Source organism: Epinephelus moara, chromosome 10 (genome assembly GCF_006386435.1).
Source record: "Epinephelus moara isolate mb chromosome 10, YSFRI_EMoa_1.0, whole genome shotgun sequence".
Lineage (NCBI taxonomy): Eukaryota > Metazoa > Chordata > Actinopteri > Perciformes > Serranidae > Epinephelus > Epinephelus moara.
This window is the reverse complement of record NC_065515.1, coordinates 297,990-317,150: the sequence shown is the minus strand read 5'-3', so window position 1 is coordinate 317,150 and position 19,161 is coordinate 297,990. Positions and strand designations below refer to the sequence as shown.

The window sequence follows — 19,161 nt, the reverse complement described above, 5'->3', positions numbered from 1 at the left end:
GCCAGGACATTAGCCTGTAATGCTGAGTTGGCAAAATGATTTAAAATGCAGATTAAAAGGGGAGAAGGTTTTGTAAACCTCACTATGTACTTTGAGAAGCACTGCCGAAAGTAGATAAACTTAATGTGACCAATCCTCTCTTTAATTAATGGAAATGTAAATAGACTTGTCATTTCTGTACATGTGGTACCACTCCCTATCTCTGCAACTGTTCAGAGCAGATTGGTGCTTTCACCCTAATTGCTGTCAGGGGACACAATCAGTGGGCCAATCACTGTGCATATACTGCCATCTACTGATCAAGAGTGGTACAGCAGCAAAACACCAAGGGTGACATTTCAAGATGAGGTTGTAGGAGGACATCTAGTGGTACAGTAAGTCATAGCAGAGGAAACTGTTAAAGAGTATGAAAAGATTCAAATATTCAGAGGACTCTTGTGAAAAGTGTTTATTGAAGGAAGCAAGGCACTGAACACTGACACTGTAAATACTCCTGGCTCATTGCTGGACATACTGCATGACACTAGTCATCAAACCAGGCAAGTGCATCTATGTTTTGGTCAGTTCTATATGTGAATTACCATCCAAGGATTTCAGTTTCTCAAAGAGCAGTAAACTAGAGAAGGATGTAACTTTAAGTGTATCTTCAGGGCTGGGTGTAACGCAAGTACGATTTCCCAGAAGGCACCTCTTTAGTGGTCACACCGTTGGGGAAGAGAGCTGAAGCTTCAGCCTCAGAGAGCGTGGGAATGACCATGACTTTGTCACCAGGCTGAAAGAGACACAACGACAAGGAAGTGAGTTTTAGGAGCAGGGTCTAGTTTTAAAGTCTTGTAGGAAACCTTCGCTGTGATAATAATCGTGCGTCTGTGTCATGTGGCTTTGGGTCCCGCTAAAAATGAAGTCACATAATTGTTTGTTGGAATGAATGCACATAGAATTTATCATATTTATCAAGCTAGATTGTTTTAGTGTGAGTTGCAGAGTGTTTGAGATATCGACCGTGGAGATGTCTGCCTTCAGTCCAATTAAAGGCACTAGATGGCACACTGTGTAACACTGCAGAAGGAAGCGTGTATCGACTTTTGGACGAGAGGCTCGTGACAGCGCAAGATGTAAACATTAATGGTGTCCTCCTTCGCTGGGCTGGAACATTAGCTAGCTCAGTGGTGCTAGGTGAGCACAAGCTGAGTACCATCTAGTTCCAATATCTCCAACATTTGGCAACTCACACCAAAACAATCTAGGTTAATAAACAGCACATATGTATTTTTGATTGGGGCTGAACTGTCCCTTCGAGTGCCTTTAACACCGTTTTGAAACTGTTTATCTGAGGACTGCTCAGTTATGTAATGAGAAGCAGGAGGCTGAAACGGTTGCCTTGAAAGTTTGGACTGACTGTGAGGTCTGTACTGTATCTGAACACAGCCGTGTCATTGGAGGTGGCAAGTGTTATGGAGAGGAAAAGGAAGTAACTGCAGAAACTTTGGGAAATGTGCTTATTTGCATTCATGCAACGTGTAAGATGAGAGGATTGATACCAGGCTCATATCTGTACATAAGTTACAGTTACTGTAGGTTAGCTGGGCACCGTTCACCACTCCAGGGCAAGAAACACACAGTTTAACCCCTTACCTTCCAGTCAACAGGTGTGGCAACTTTCTTCTGCGCAGTCAGCTGCAGAGAGTCGATGACTCTGAGCAGCTCATCGAAGTTCCTCCCTGTGGTGGCGGGGTAGAGGATGGACAGCTTCAGCTTCTTGTCTGGGCCAATCACAAAGACCTGAAGTGGGATAAGAGATCACAGGGTCACCAAAACACCCAGAATATGCCTCTTTTTTAATACAGTGACAAATACGTCCATAAAAATATTAACTCAAAGGTTTCACTTGCAATATTTCTTTGCTATTTCTTCGTTTGGCAGCTGTTAATTTTAGATCACAATGCCGTCTTTGTCTTTCTACTGATGTTATAATAAATATGTCCAGCACTGGGTGTAAAACAGGCGGCAGGTATCTTACACAGCGAGCAGTGAGGGGCATCCCAGCCTTGTCTCTCTCATCAGGGTCCAGCATGCCCAGCTTTACAGACAGCTCTCTCTTGTCATCAGCGATGATGGGGTATGGCAGAGGAGTTTCAGCTGCACCGCTAACTGCCATCACATCCTATACAGAGAAAGAGACACGTGTATCCTTTACACCCTTGATAATGTGTGCATGTCATCACTGTGTAGTTCTCACCATCCTGACAGACCATCTCCATCATCCCACGGGTTTGATGAGTGACCAGAGGCCTTTAATCTTTAACTCTATGATTGTACAAGCAACACTGCTGTCTCACAGGTGTTAATATAACCTGTGAGGGCAAACAGAGGAAATACTGTGTGGTAGAGGAGCAGAGGAGCAGGTGGTGATGAAATCAAAACCACACAGTTGATCTAACTTGACGCTTGCCAAGTGAACATTCCCTCTTGGACCGATCAGTGGCCTTGCTGAGGAGGCAACGTTGTGATGTCACAGTTCACTAAACCAAGATTAACACTGTAGACGATCACAATGCTGTGTGAGAGGCAAGCAAGTGCAAATCAAATCAAGTTAGAAATTAAATCAAAAGTGCAGTTAATTTAAAGAAATTACGTAAAAATAAGTTAGACTGAAATTTAAAAAATGCAAATAATTCAGCTCAATTTAAATACAAAGCTAAATACATAATGATACTAAGAGATGGATAAGAGAATCAGAAAAAGAAGAATTAAACAATCATTTTAAATGTAATTTAATTTAATTCTTCTTTTTCTCTTATTATTATTATTATTATTATGTATTTAGTTTTGTATTTAAATTGAAATGAACTAACGATAGTTTTTAAATTTCGATCTAATTTATTTGTTTATTTATTTTATTTTAAGTATGTAGTGAACCCTGCCTCTTGCATAATGACGGCTATATAGGCTCCAGCCCGCAGGTAACCTTGTACCAGGATAAGCTGTTACAGATAATGATTGAATGAACCACTGTCTTAAATGTGATTAAAATACATAATATAATAAAATCAATAAATAAATATAAGTATTCAAATTAAAACACAAATTAACTTCAATAATAAATAAATAAAAAATAGAAATTAAAAGTCTTTTTCTAAGTCTTTTTAATATTTAAAATGTTAAAAAAAAAATCAAACAATTAGTTATGTTAAAAGTAATTTAATTTACAAATTAAATTAAAAAATTAATTACATTGAAACCGACAGATAGTTTGGTAATTATTTAATATAATTAATGTAATTATTTAACTGTTAAACAAATATGGATCTGTAGAGAACTGTTTCGATATAATTTTTTTTTAGAACTACGATGTATATGTTTCCTTTTTTCCAACAGTATATAACATTTGTACTCATTATATTCATAAAATTATCTAAACATAAACAGAAACAGAAAACAGCATGGACACACTTCAGCGTGTTAACCCATTGGTCAGAAAAAGCTGCATTTAAATAGAAAAAAATTAAAAAACAAGGAATGAAACATACTAGAAGTAACTGTCGGCTCCACATTATAATCACATGTATGTGATATGTGCCTGGGCAGAATATAAAAGTACAAGTTTGGCAGAGCCCTACTCACTGTATTAATAAAGCCATGACAGGACGCCATCGTTTATGTAAAGATGGATTTTTGTATGTCATTGGCTCCATCTGACAGAGGTCCCAGACTTTTTGGATCCATGTATTGTATGTGGGAGCGTCTGCTTTCAGCCATCTAATGCTTATACACTTTAAGGCTGCTGTAAGTAATATATGTAAGAGGTATTTCTTATCGCTCACATTCAGACTTTCAGGGAAGTTTTGATTTTATTCTTTTAATTTAAAAGTTCATGATCTGCAGCACATGGCCTTCAGACTGCCTCTAACTTCTCTCAGACTTGTGACCTACTTTTAGCTCTAAAATGCTCTTTGAATTACTCTTAGACCAAAAATGTATGAGTCCTAAAGTAAGAGCTGACACACCCTTTATTTGTAGGAGTTTCTCCTGACTCAACAAGTTAGGAGAAACTGTCAGCCCTGGGATGTTTAGTGGATACAGTCCTTGGGGATTTCAAAAAAAGACACTGAATGAGTTTGGTTTTGGTCAAACTGGGAGGACTTTGAATTCAGGAAACTGGACAACAAGCAGTGACTTATGACACTGCTGGGAGTGTTTCTCAATCATAAGCGACATGCAAGCTTCAAAATGCTGCTGTTGTGCAATAAACGCTTGTGGTCATTGTCCTTGTTAAGAGTCACTCCACCCACGGTTATCTGGCCTGCTAACAAACTTATCCCTTCACCTCCTACACACCACAGGTCGCGGTAGAGGAATACAGTATGTGTGAGTGAATGTGCATCCCCCACCTTGCTCCAGTTGCGGTGATCCTCGACACTGTCAATGGACAAGGCAATCATCTTTACATCTCGCTTCTTGAACTCTTCGCTGAGCTTAGCGGCACGGGCGAGCTCAGTGGTGCAGACGGGGGTGAAGTCCTTTGGGTGGGAGAACAGGATACCCCATCTACAGAGGAAAACAGGCAGAACACAATAAGGTCTTTGCTCTGTTGCACAACACCTTCGGACTAAAAAAAAAATTACTAGGAGAAGCAAATGAGGCCATAATCATCAAACATTCACGTATTTATATCTAAGACCTTGCAGAAGTTTGGAGTTTATGGAGCAGTTAGCAATTAAGTAAACTAAAGTTCAAACCTGCACGTAGTTGAAATAAGTTCTGCTCCCATGTCTCTAAGTATTTAATGCACATTACATATCATGTAGTTTCTGTATTGTGTCTGTTGTGGTTGTGCATTTACGTCTGGATCCACCCATGTTTCCCACACAGTCTACAATTTAAGGCTCAAGAGCACAAGCAGAGAACATTTAGTCTCAGTGGAGGAAATTCCAGCCGCAGATTGAAGCAACAGGTGTCTGTGAATCTGGCAGACTCCAGCTCGAAACATCAAATCCAGCTGTGCACTAAAAATGTTGCGACGATGAGGAGGACGAAGAGTGAGATGGACTAGACGAGCACGAAACTCTTGAAATCTTTGGTCTTTTAAAGGATAATTCACCCTTGAATCACATGAGTTTTGTGCCTCACATGATTAATGTGGATTTCCTCTTCAGTGTGTTCGATGTGTTATCACATGATGTGGAGGCAACAGAAAAGAGTTGCTCCTCACAGGCATTGTGATCACCTGATTGTGGGGTGACCAGAAGTCCTGATTAGATGGAACAGTCTTATTGTGTTGAAAAATGTCGGTGTGTCTCTCCCAAACCCCAAAATGATGTCATCTAATGTCTTGTTTCATACTCACGCCAAAGGGTTTTAATTCACCGTCATAGGAGAGTGTGTAAAGCTGCCAATATTTAAACATAAGAAGCTGCAATAAGAGTATTTTGGGTACTTTTATAGAACTTTTCTATGAAAAATGACTCAAACCAATTAGTCGACTACTAAAATAGTCACCAATTATTTTAATAGTCGATTAGTCATCGATTAGTCGACTAATTGTTGCAGCCCTACCCTGAACACAGTTTGTAAGAGGGATGTGTGCAAACGCTGATGTTGATTTAAACATTAACAAGGAGTAAAAAGCTTTTTTGCAGCAAAGACTCAACCTATAAATTCACATTAAACAACACAGTCCAAATATGGGCTACTCTCAGACAAGTGATAAATCAAATGTATTTGGATATGAACACCACTCACAGGCTTCAAATGTGTCTGTAAAAAGTTGTTTTTTGCCCTGCTGGGATTGCCAGGTTGCAACTTCCGCTTGGACAGCGCCAGCAGAAAACAAGCTCAACCAAGCGTTGCTGACAAACACAATGGGCCCTAAAACTGGGGCACACTGTCAACAGATAGCAGCGCTTCACAGTCCAAAATCTACTCCCATTAAGTTAGGAAAGAAGTTAACGCCCATCTACTGGTAGGTAATCTCCTTATAATCATGGCAGGTTATGCCAGTTTGGAGTTCAGGGCCTGCTGCACCACTGTGCTCAACCGTCAGGATAAGGAAATAAATCCTGAAATACTGTATTCAAATCATGAGATACAATATGCACTGTCAAAAAAGCAGAATCTAATTTGTAGAAACGTTTTTGGAATATGTTGCTAGATCAGAACAGGTAAATCTATCCATGTGAAAATCATTCAAATAGCACTTAGTTGGAGCATTGTAAAGTCTGCCTCTGTCCCACTGCAGGCTGCATGTGTGTGTTTGGCTGTAATGCATGTAAAACTATTCCTTTCTCTCTGCTGGCATAAAAAACCAGCTGGGCCCAACAGGGTTAGATACCAGAGGGGATGCAAGCCCTGAGGCTCCAAGTTCACACACACCAACACAATACAGGCCTTGTGCTGCCTGTGCTCACACCTGACTAATGAATGTGCCAGAGCAGATAACTGAAAATAAAGAAGCCCTGCTGCCACTGATGTCCTTTCAGTCTGCAGTTAGGTCAGCTCTATGTTCATGTTCATAATCTTTCATAACACAGACATATTGTGTGTTATATATCGTATTTCTTAACAGTTTCTAATCGAACACAGTCATGCTTGTGTAACCCTATCTGTGTCAGCCAGCAGGTGTCGCATGACAGTCACAGATGGATCACACACTGGTGTGTCAGATCTCTATGAAATCATGCGCCTGAGCTTTTGAGCTTTTGAGAATTAATCCGCACTCAGATCAGCGTCAAGCCTCTCAGTGCGACAACAAGCTCGCGCACCACCAGCTCCCCGTGGCTCCATCAAATGCTGCACTGCTACAAAATGATTCACAACTCCGATTAAAACACATTAAGTCAGCAATGTGATGCCTGTCCGGTGAGCTCGCGCACTTACGAGCTGCCCAGGAAATCGTGGAACTTGATCCTGCCGATGGTGGTGTCGGCCTCGAAGTTGGGGAACTCGTCTCCCAGCAGAAGTCCAGGCATGGTGGGCTCTTCTCTGCAGCTCAGTCACAGGAAGAAGGAAGAGGGGCGACCTGCAGGCTGGTCTGGAGTGATCAGGACCTCATGAACGGACCCGGATAGAGGCGGGATTAACTTGTGATGTAATCCATGCGACCAACCAGAGAAGAGTTGGTTTTTTTTGTACAACTTTATTAAAACAGCAGCAACAGTGTTCAAGCAGAAACGCAAAGTGTATAAGAGCCAGAGGTGCGGCCAAGTCATTGTTTTGCAAATCACAATCAAGTCCCAAATTTTGCACCCAAGTCCCAACACTCATTTGGTGACCAGTGACACGCTGTCAGCTCTGGGCACTTTACGCACACACAGTCATCTTCATAGAGAGCCATTATCTGCGCCACAAGCTGGTTTACACGAGTCTCTGGGACTGCCGCAGTGTGTAACAAACGTCCCTGCATCATGCTCCTCCAACATAAATTCACTGTGTGTAATGTGTGCCTATGCGCCCTCTGTGCGCTCTTACGCGCGCCATGTGGATTCCTACTCTACTCACAACATCGCGACCTATTTCCGCTCTTCATCACCTTGGGCCAGATAACAAGGCACGCAAAAAAAAAAACGTGTTCTCCTTTTCCTTCACATAAACAGATGTTCATAGAGGACGAATGCGCGATGAGAATGTGCGCACCTCACGCAGACTTCAGGTCAGGTGCAGGTAATGTGATAAGGAGGTGATTAACAGACCGAGTATAAGTTTAAATAGACGTTATAAATCCGAGGAACAGAGTGCTTGTGCATGTTTCTGTCTTTGTACGTTCACACTGTTTTAGTCATGATTCTGCAGTTTTACGCATCTGGCCCCTGCTCTGCTTGGGCACTTTTTACAATGCGTAATTATCGTCCCGGCTCCACACAGCTGCAGGTGCATCATGTAAATGGAGGGTAATGCTGTCACTGCATTGCATTCACACAGGGCCGAGAACAGAGGAGCAGCACCCGGACTGCGTCTGGGTCCAACCGGAAGATGGAGAGAGATGGTTAACAAGGGGGAGGCACTTTGTTCATTTTGCTAAGTGGGATGCCCTCCTCTCCTCTCCTCTCCTCTCCTCTCCCCTCCCCTCCCCTCCTCTCCTCTCCTCTCCTCTCCTCTCCCCTCCACAGCCGATTTGGCCGCTGAATTATTACATCAATCACAGAGAACATCCACTAAGGCACAAAGTGATTATTTGGGTGCTTAGGTCAGAAAAAAACTTGGATGAGAAAACGTCTCCAACTATGTTAATGCATTTTATTGTATTCATTCTCTATTTTGGGGAAATTCAAAGTGCGCTTACAGAGACAGAAGAGTCAGAAGACGCCGTTCACGTGCGCATTTCCAGAAAAACACAATTTCCCAGGAACCTTTGCGCGGAGAACAACAAAGATGGCGATTCAGCTCAATGTTTCAGGACGTGATAAGAATTTTGAAACGTACAACAGATGAATTAAAGGAGCGACAACCGGCAGAGCACTGCAGAGAATTTACCACTGCGGGTCAACTACATCACACCCGACTACGTTAGCAGGTTAACAGGTGAAATGCCTTCTCCTAAAGCTAAAAACCCCGGTCGCAGCGGAGGAAGCCCGGTGCTCGGCAGCTCCAACGGCCGTTACGAGTTCATGTCGCTGACGAAGCCGCTGAACCGGTCCTCGCCGCCGCTTCTCCTCCAGCGGCAGGGATCCGACCCGACCACCGCCCGCCTGCGAGCCTCGGAGAGCCCCACTCGGCGCCGGGGATCCAGCTCCTCCACGGGCTCTGGGAGCGGCCAGGGGCTGGCAGAGGAGGACGGTATACGGCTCAACCCCTCCTTTATCCGCGTAGCGCTCAGCTCGCTCCTCGCCATCGACCTGTGGATGTCTAAGCGCTTGGGGGTGTGTGCCTGTGAGGACTCGTCCTGGGGGAGTGTGCGCCCGCTAATGAAACTGATAGAGATATCGGGACATGGCATCCCCTGGCTGGCTGGGTCCGCCTACTGTTTGTACAAGAGTGACAGCGCCGCAGGACAAGAAGTCATGCTCAACCTCCTCATGGGTAAACTATTTCTGTTCCTCCATATGTTGTCACGCTGTGTCTCCCTGTAGGAGCACATTAACTCAGAGACAGCTTTGCTCATGCCTGTGCAGACAGGTCTCTTGGTACCACTGGCTGAGCTTGGCTGAGATGCAGTATTTGTGTCACTCACGTCCCCCAGCTCCTCCCTCCTCCCTCCCATGTGCGCCTCTTCTGTCAGATCTCACAGGTGATCCCACCCCCCATGACTATTTATGTTCATTTTCTGACCCATTTTGTCTTTCCTTCACCAGTACTGGCATATTCTCACATACAGATGACACCTGTTGTTCATTCTGGCCTTAATCCACCTGTGTTTGCAGCTACTGCGGCAGCCTGCTCCAAATAAGCTGCCTGACTGACACACTGAAGTATGTACAATGAGGAAGGGATGAGATTGGTTTCAAGATTTTGAGAAAAGCAAGTTGTAGATCAGTGTGAGCTGCAATGCAGGTCCATCCGAATCAAAACATGTCATGCTTCATTCACCAAATGTTCTCTGCTGTCTTGTTTTTATTAGGGTGGTCTCACCCTGAGTGAAGCTCAGTGGCCTGAAGGAGAGCTGCAAGTCAGGTTTAACTTTGATGGACTCAACATGAAGCTCACACTGGTCTGCAGTTTATCAGACACACAGCAAAGGCATCCCAAAATTGATTTAAAAACAGCAATTTAGTTTCACATGGATTGTGTCAATTAAAGGAATACTTCACCCACAAAATGATCATTTGTGTATCAGTTATTCACCTCGTGTTACTTTGAAGTCACAAAGAAAATTTTGTTTTCTCACACGAAGAACGAAGAATCCAACAACAGAATGTTCTTTATAAACTAAGTAAACAGGGGCCCCGTTTAACAACAGCAAAACTGTATCAAAACCTCCATTTAGAAACACTCACACAACTTGTGCAGTATAGTCCAAGTCTCTCTAAGTCGCCAAAACCCTACCATTTAAAACATTTGCACGTCCAAGTAGTGCGTATGGGCAAGTGTTTGACCTCTGCTCATGCATTCTATTGATTTGTCCAGCCACACTATTTGTCCGTGTGTGAGGGTGCTTTCACACCTGCCCTGTTTGGTTCGGTTCAATCGAACTCAAGGTTTGCCCCCTCAATGCGGTTCATGTGTGCAAATGTGAACACAGCAATCACACTCAGGTGTGCACCAAAACAACCGAACCAAGACCCTCTTGAAGAGGTGGTCTCAGTCCGGTGACAGTTCGTTTGTGGTGAGAACATCAATCTGAAGCAACTGCAGTCACATGACACATTGTTTGGGTTAAACATGAGCATGTTACAGTCCTGGAGGATTATTAATGTGCACCTCCTCCTGTACTGCCTTAATATGCACATTCAGCACATCCAATGCATCAAAACATTGTTTTCTAGTTGGAGCCGCGCCTCGTTTTCAAACTGTATGGTTTGACTAAAATGAACAATGACAGCAATATAGTCCACGATGAGCAGCGCTAAAATCAACCTGCGTAGTTGTCCCTCCATTGTGACATTAGAAAGTGTCACATTTATCTTGCAAGTGTACTCTTCTTCAACGTTTGCTTTACTTCCTGGATTTTTCCCACATGGAAATTCTGACCAATCAAGAGCAGCTTTCTCACACAAGGCATTTGATCTGGTCCTCTTGTAAATGCTGCCGTGAGAACACGAACCAACTCTAGGCAACTATACAACTTTGGAACAAAATTAGTCCCTGATTCAGACCAAAGCAAGTGAACTCTAGGTCTGAGAGCGCCCTGAGGTGGTTAATGCAGAAGTGCTTCAAAGTCTTGTTGTTAAACGTGGCCTCTTGTGCTGCAATTTAACAATATATGTCATTGTTGTTTTCTATTTCAACGTAACACAGGGTGAGTAATTGATATACAAATGATAATTTTGTGGGTGAAGTATTCCTTTAGCAGCCAGTACAAATCTGTAACAAGTTAAAGCACATGCTGGATGCCAGCAGGCTCCCCTCATTTGAACTTTCTTCTCCGAAACCCATAAGTTCACACGGGCATGCACTTTGTATGTCAAGATTAGCCTATTGTTCCAGAAAGAGAATTTGTGCATTTCCTTTCTCGATTTCAGAGATCAGGTTGTTTTGCCCTGTAACACAAGTCCATAATGACAGCTTTGCAGTTTTGTACAATATGAGCATTAGACCTGTTTTCTTTTCTGTTTTTGTAATGAATGGGGTTTTTTTTGTTGTGAAGTGAATAACGGGGTAGGTGCCTCAGTAATTATGAGGCAGGCCGAGGCAAGTCTGTGTTGTGCATGTTGCTCAGAGTAGAGAAGCTGTAATGAACACTTTCTCAGGGTTCCAGTGTGTCCTGGAAAACTTGGTTCTAGCTAGTGCAAGTTTTGCTGTCATGGAAACACCTGGAATATAATTAAAATGAGTAAATATCCTGGAAACTGTCTTCGTTGTCCTGGAAAGTTTTAATTGAACTTAGTCATTCAGATCCCCTACAGGTGCATATTGTGTTTGAAACTGTTTTGATGACTCACTGCTAATTTAGGGAGCCAGCATATGATTAAGTCGCGCTGGAAAAGTGCAGTTGCGAGATGTCCACCAAAATCGCTAACTTAAGCAAACAGCACGAGCTTTGATGACAGAATGTAATTCCTGCGACACTCTTGAGGTGTCACTAGTTGTCACGCAGCCAGTAGCTTCCTTCATGTTGTCATCCCTAACCTGAAAGATGCTTGTCAAGGCTCGGACGTACTTTTCACATTGAATTTCTGTGGTAGACATGGACGCGCACGTGCACAGGGTTTTATTCATAGTACAGTTGATGGTCCGTGTCAGGCCCTGGCAGTAAACAGGGAGAGCTGGGAGGGGAGCTTACCGTCCTCCTACTGCCAACGTCAGGTGAAACTGAAACTAAGACGCTGCTGCCGGGTCTGGAGGGAATGGCCGTTAAATATCCAACTCAAAACTAACATCACTGCTGTGCAGCGGCTGCAGCTGGCTTGACTTTAGTGTAGTAAATTGACCTTAAACTGAATTAAAAACCCATTGACGTCAAACAAAAGGAATAGGCCAGATGACCTTATTGTACAGTTAGCAGTTAAAGCAGTTGCTTGTAATGAATCTGAGACACTTCATCATGAACCCTGCATCATTAAAAAAGGGAGGAATATAACTGAGGTAAAATGTGTCGATGACGTAAGGCCTAAGGCCAAGTGCTGTCCTGTTTTGTCAAGAAAAATGTCCTGGAAAGTCCTGGAAAATGTTTTCTTAAGAAGAGCGGGAACCTGATCTGCACCTTTCTGTGATTTGTCCGAGATTTGGTGGAATGCATGTCAGTATATTAGCTAGTACTGAAAGTTGATTCCTCGATAAGTCATTGACACCAGTTCCAATAGATGATTAATCTTTCAAGACATTTGCTTAATGGAAAAAGCTGAGCAGTCTCTGGTGTCAGTATCTCAGATGTGAGGATTTGCTGCTTCTTTCTGTGTTAAATCAGTTTGAAGATGCAACGTTGGGCTCCTGCAACTTGTTCTGAATATTTCTCTTTGCTTTCTGTTTTTAGATTTTGTAGTGGTTAGTAGTTTGTCAGAAATGTTACGTCAGGAACCAAAATATTGACAAAGCAGTTTGTTGCTTAGGTTCTCAAGTCCTGATTGTACTGTTACTTTTTTATGGCTGCTGCCGAGTGGGCTTCAACAAAAGCTGCATTTTAAGAGGCATTGAATGATTGCGCATGTAGAGTGGGAGCTCTCTCTCTGTTCTCAGTAGATAAAGCTGCAGCAGGGAGGAGAGGTCCAAGGGTGCATGGAAGGTTAAAAGTATTGGATAAAGATTTATTTTGCCACCAGACATCTTTCAGTTGTCATTTAATATTTAACAGTCAACCTTCTTGAATGCCTGATGTTAGTCAGAGACAGCCTCTGGTCCTCTGCATGGACAGTTTGTATCTACAGACCCGTAGACCAGCTTTTAACAAGTATTTAATTGTATTATTGTGCATTTAAAACAGGTAAGTATTAAGAAGGTCCCACCTCGTCACAAGTTTTTGTGAGTCACTGTGTCGTCAGGATTCTGTCATGGACTAAATACTGACCTCAGATCAAACTTGGCTTTGGTTAAATGTCAGAGCAGCTCTCTAGTTATGAAGTTTTCAACAACAGCAGTTATTGGACCATTGAGTAGTTATCAATAATGAATAAAATGAACCGTTGCATATTAATTTTTGCTGAAATCCCTTCACTGGACTGCCAGCAGCGATTGGCTCAATGCCACCTGACTGTTGCATTAATATTTCAGCACTGCAGCACTGGAGTATATAAAGCAGCCTCTATATATGCTCGATGCAATGGCGCAACAAAGAAAAGTCCTCTCTGCTCAAGTGAAGGGCAGCCTTTTAAATATGAACTGCAGATTAGAGCTTTGATCAGGCCCGACCCTACATGGACCCGCATGGTTTCTGTCCTAGCCCGACCTTAGCCAGAACCACAGCAAGCTTAAGTCAACTAAAGTACTTTCGATGCGGTGACAGACATTTGTGATACATACCTGTGAACCCATCCCAGCTAAAGTTTGGAGAAATAACTGCCCAGTCTGGCCCAAACCCAGCGGGTAAGGGCCAAATGTGATCCAGGCAGAGAGTCAAAGCTCTACAGCAGGTATTGCAGCTGTTTCCTTCACCACAAATTGTTTTTATAGACTGGTTCTGATTTGTTTATATCATCCCAGTGAAAGAAACTATTTTTAATTTTGCTCACAATCTGTTTCTGTCCTTGTGGTGCAAATCTACCAAGGATGTTATTGAGGTTGCAGTAAATCCTCTCTTTATGTTTCTTGATATTTAATTCAAGTGTCTGCCAGTGGCTTTTCTGTTAATGTGATTACAGCATAACTCATCTTCCCCGTCTTCCCCTCCAGGCCTGCTGTTGGACCTGGTCCTGGTCGGCATTGTTAAGGCAGTGGTGCGTCGGCGTCGGCCCGCACATAACCGCATGGACATGTTCGCCACCTTTTCCGTGGACCGCTACTCCTTCCCTTCAGGCCACGCCACCCGTGCCGCCATGTGTGGGCGCTTCCTGCTGGCTCACCTCGTGCTGGCTGCCCCGCTGAGGGTCCTCGTCCTGCTGTGGGCCGGCCTGGTGGGGCTGAGCCGAGTGCTGCTGGGCCGGCACAATGTGACTGACGTGATGTTTGGGTTCTGGATGGGCTATTGCCAGTATAACCTTATAGAGATGTTGTGGCTTTCACCTCAAACCCTGCAGGGGCTGCTGGGACAGTTAGCTTAACACTGAGGGGATAGAGGGAGGAGGGATGGCGGTTTAAATCTTGATTGTCAGAGCACCTGCACACCTTTTGTCTTTTAGACTGATATATAAGAGGAATTGTCTTTTGACTAGAGAAGAGCGCTCTATCACAGCTGTGTTCTGCTATTATCCAACAATTAAGGTGCGAGTGTGTAGGGTTTAGGGGGATCTATCGGCTGACATGGAATGTAACATTTCTAATTATGTTTTCATTAGTGTGTAATCACCTGAAAATAAGAATCGCTGTGTTTTTGTTAGCTTTTTATGAACCCCTCATGTCAACACAGGGAGCAGATTCTCTTCCATTGAGCCCAGCATGTTCCACTACCATGTTTCTACAGTAGCCTAGAAAGGACAAACCAAACACTGGCTTTAGAGAGGGCAATTTATTTGCATTTTTTTCATTACCTGAAGGCCACTGTAGGTTCATATACACATTTGAAAAGAGAGGTGTGAGCAGAGTGGTATTAAGTTGGTTGCAATTCGCAAACTTACCACTAGATGCCACTAAAGTTTACACACTGCTCCTTTAAAGTCAGAATCCAGCCAAATTCAGCCCTCATTTTGAGATTTTGATAACTAGCCTGCCGTTAGTAAAACGTACAAGATTTTTAATCAGCGTAGACCACAAGAAACAGATTTGTCCACATTATTTCCTTCAACTCTAAGTAAGCTTTTGTTGCTGAGGAAGTGTTAATCGTCTGAACCCTCCACTTGAGGATTTGACTTAGATATACCCTATATACACTACAGAAGAAAGGTTAAATAATCAATCAAGCTTTATTCAATAAAAACACACGCAAACAGCAGTAAATAGTACAAATTTACTACATTTTACTAAATACTGTTATGTAAAAGTAAATGATGCTGTTCCCTGTTCAGAGGGTCAAAGTGTCCATTAACAACTGCCGTTTAACAGCTGCTCACAAACCTGATTGTTTCATAGCGTGTTCACAGATTTAAGTCCCCTCCTGTTCTTAAACTTTAATTTCTACTTTACATCTGATAGGATTAAACATTAAATCATCTCAAGTAGACACACCCAACCCCTCATAAACTCTAAGTGGACCAATATACTTTCCTTATTGACTTTGGCATCCCTATTTCATTGAAAGTATCACTGTTGCATTACCAGTCGACCAAAGCATATCATAGATTACTGATTACTAATCAACTCTGAAAGATCACATATGCGCAACCTCATTATTATCAGGGGATATACGTCAGAAGTCAGAAGTGTGTGGAATCCTCTTCTCTGGGCACTGACAGTTTCAAATAGTGTAACGAGGCTGAAGACTGACATAATGTACAATACATCTGTCCATAAGAGAATGGAAAGCTACATACTGAAGGTGATAACTGTATATCTTTACATCTTCATTGTAAAGTAATAAACTGTCCGTTCACTAAATATAACCCTCTAAACTGATATCACAGTTTGGCTCATTGGTAAATGAATCACATATTTGCTGTTTTAATGAAAACCAAACTTTGGTAGACTTGACATTACATGAGCAATTTGAAGTTGTCAATCCAGACCTTCCTCTGATTTCATCATCTCAAGATGTGGCTGCGTGTTATCAACAGAGCAGGGAAATGAAACGTGCCTGAAATGTGTTCAAGTTGATAAACGCGCTCTGACTGAGGCTGATGTTAATTAAGCTCATGAGCCCACCCATAAAGTCTCAGCCCAAGCTGACGTACTGAGACTTTTTAAATGTATTATTTATTTATATTTGCAATTGAATCACAGGGTCAACCTGATTTAATTTTTGTTATTGGTTCTTACAGTCATTTGGGAGATTTAAAGGGATAGTGCACCCAAAAATGAAAATTCAGCCATCATCTACTCACCCATATGCCGAGGGAGGCTCAGGTGAAGTTTTAGAGTCCTCACATCACTTGCAGAGATCCAAGGGGAGAGGAGGTAGCAACACAACTCCACCTAATGGAGGCTGACGGCGCCCCAGATTCAAACGTCCAAAAACACATAATTGAAACCACAAAATATCTCCATACTGCTCGTCCGTAGTGATCCAAGTGTCCTGAAGCCCCGACATAAAAAGTTGTTTGGAAAAACCTCATTTGAACTCTGTTTTTAGCCTCATTGTAGCCTGTAGCTCTAACAGGACACTTGGATCACTATGGACGAGCAGTATGGAGATATTTTGTGGTTTCAAAACTTCACCTGAGCCTCCATCGGCACATGGGTGAGTAGATATTGGCTGAATTTTCATTTTTGGGTGCACTATCCCTTTAAAACATTTGTTAGAATGTATAAGGGGCACTTTAAATCAACACCTTCAGGTGATGGTTTCCTATCACCTGAAATGAGAGCTTGCTAGATTTCTGCACTGTGAAAATGCTGCTAAAACACTGGCATTGTACTTTGTTTGCCCCAGCCAGTTTAGCAAGCACTATAATAATTACAGTCTGATAGATATGATCGACTGGTTATTCATAAAGTTAGACAAAAATGTACCAGAATGTGTAACTATCCACATCATTTCCCCCAGCGCTGTGGCAGCACCTAGTTTAATATTGGCATCGAGCTTGGATGAGGACACCTGGAGTGCTGCCAGTGATCACAGTTTGAAGGTCAAGTTTTGTAACCCTTCAACACGATTGTAATGAATGGCACTACAGTGTGTACATACAGGAGGTCTTGACACACAAGAAAGACTTCTTAGGCAATATCACGTGGCACTATGGGTAGATTTTTCGTGACTTTAATCTTGAGTCATGGGTTTTCATAATGTTTTTAGATTACCCATTAATTCTTTGTTAAAGATTCACAAAGGCAATAATCGGTAAAGGGATAAACAGCCAGACTGATTTATATCCACGTACTGGCTGCTGATTGAACGATACTAATTTAAAAGTTTAAATGACGCCAGCAGTCGAGATGTTGTAACACAGAGGGGTGTTTGACGTTAGCAGTGTCATGTTGACTGATATGTAAGCCATGTGGGGGCACAGCATGAGGAGAGCTGTGTTAAAGTGTCTGCTGTGCAACATCTGTGCCAAATCTGAAGAGCGAATATCACGGTTCACAGGCAGGTGATGTGTCATCAAAGCAGTGGTGACCCCACTGGGGGGGCAGGGGGGCCATGGCCACCCTGGTAAAAATTGCTTTTCCTTTTTGTGACGACTGTAGTGGGGTTGATTTTTAAATATATATATATGTAACTCATCTGTTTACATTTAGGCTTAAAGTTATGCATGTTTTAGGGCAGGCCACTTTGAGTGACAGGTCGTCTGTCAATAGTGTACTCGGCTTCTTGGTCACATCCAACCCTCGGTCCTCAACAGTGCCAGCCTCTCACTCAAATATGGTCACTTCTGGCTCTAAAAAAACAAGATGGTGACAGCCAAAATGCCATAGTTGATGCTTCAACATGGGAGTCCACAAACCAATGGGTGACGTCGCGGTAGTTAGATCCTTTATTTTTACAGTCCATGGTCCCCACAAGTCTCCCCTAAACTTGCAAGGGCCTGTTCCCAGCAAATGTTTGGTTCCTTACAATCAATGCACTCCTTCAAATTAAAGCTGTGTACTTGCTTTTTAAGGAAAAAGATCATATATATATAAATGAACAAAACACATTAAAACAGGATTATTGTGGAACTTAAAATGTTAGTCTATGCACATCAGATAATTAGTAATATTAACTGTTTTAAAATACCCTGTATACTACAGCAGGATAAATGAATCCCTGAAATTTATGGCCTTTGGTTTTGGTGTGCTGTCGCAAGATTTTCAGTGGCCCCATTTGGCCACCCTCCGTCTCTCCTTTCTCTGTCACTATCTAAATAATCTAAACGAATAATTGCAACTGTTGAGCATAATTGCTCATATTTTTCCAAAAAGGTTTGGACTAAAGAGATTTGAAGAAAAGTAAAGGAGCTGTGGTGCGTACTATTGCACCACATCCATTCATTTACTTCATGTGCACAGATCTAGTAACTGGCTGACTTTTGCTGGTAAGGACACGACCGCTCTTCCAGGGTGAAGCAGATTATTTAACAAGTTGCGCAACAGCTGGCTCAGTCTCGCTCATTGTACACAGATTTCTTGGTACTGCTAGAAACCAGAACAAGTTCACCCTAATTTCTATGTGTGTTGGACGTTAATAACTTGTCTATTGATTTGTACCATGATGAGTAATGTAGATCAATGACATCCGTGTAAATGTATGAACTACATTTGAACCTTAAACTGAATCCATTGTAGACTTTCAGTGACCTCTCACATGCTGTGCCCTCTCTCTGCAATAACTGACCACTGAGTGAGCGATAAGATGACCAGCGAGTGATGCGGTAGCTTCCATTCTTTTAGTTTTCTCAGCCTTCTGTCGCAAATCTAAATATGCTGGATGGTGATATTGTGACCAAATGATTTTTATGATGATTTGTGTTGTTTTATATGTTGATATTGCAGTGATACTGACACTTAAGGAAAAGATGTTCATCACAACGATCACGAAATAGATTTTGCACATTCCACATGTCACCTGTTTACTTCACGACCATGAAGAAAGATGCATTCTGTTTGTTTATTCAGCTTTCAGATATTGTCAACACATCTGTTCTTGCACATTATCAAACATGAAGACAACAATATATTTCACTGCACTCAGTTTTGCCTGCTATATACTATAAATGATATTGTGTGATTCCTGTATAGACTCTATTCCTAATGTATATACATATACCTGTATGGTCATGTGATTACACTGTGTTATGTTCACTGGATTTTAATGTGCTGCTCAATATTCACTGAGGGCTTGTTCTTGAATGATTTGATTGTAAGAATTTTTAAATAAACGGGGAACAAATGTGAAACTGTCTCATGTCA

General features: G+C 42.3%; 2 protein-coding genes across 2 annotated transcripts; one reads left to right on the top strand and one right to left on the bottom strand.

Annotated features, from left to right (window-relative positions):
* Window positions 1–433: 433 nt before the first annotated feature.
* prdx6 (peroxiredoxin 6) lies at window positions 434–7,039 on the bottom strand. Its single transcript, XM_050054324.1, has 5 exons — window positions 6,877–7,039; window positions 4,392–4,548; window positions 2,021–2,164; window positions 1,636–1,782; window positions 434–772 (listed from the first exon to the last, which is right to left on the bottom strand). The coding sequence occupies exons 1-5, from the start codon at window positions 6,966–6,968 to the stop codon at window positions 647–649; spliced, it is 666 nt and encodes a 221-aa protein (XP_049910281.1). The 5' UTR covers window positions 6,969–7,039; the 3' UTR covers window positions 434–646.
* Window positions 7,040–8,108: 1,069 nt separating this feature from the next.
* plpp6 (phospholipid phosphatase 6) lies at window positions 8,109–19,142 on the top strand. The gene is made up of 2 exons (XM_050054316.1): window positions 8,109–9,015; window positions 13,918–19,142. The coding sequence occupies exons 1-2, from the start codon at window positions 8,523–8,525 to the stop codon at window positions 14,283–14,285; spliced, it is 861 nt and encodes a 286-aa protein (XP_049910273.1). The 5' UTR covers window positions 8,109–8,522; the 3' UTR covers window positions 14,286–19,142.
* Window positions 19,143–19,161: the final 19 nt, after the last annotated feature.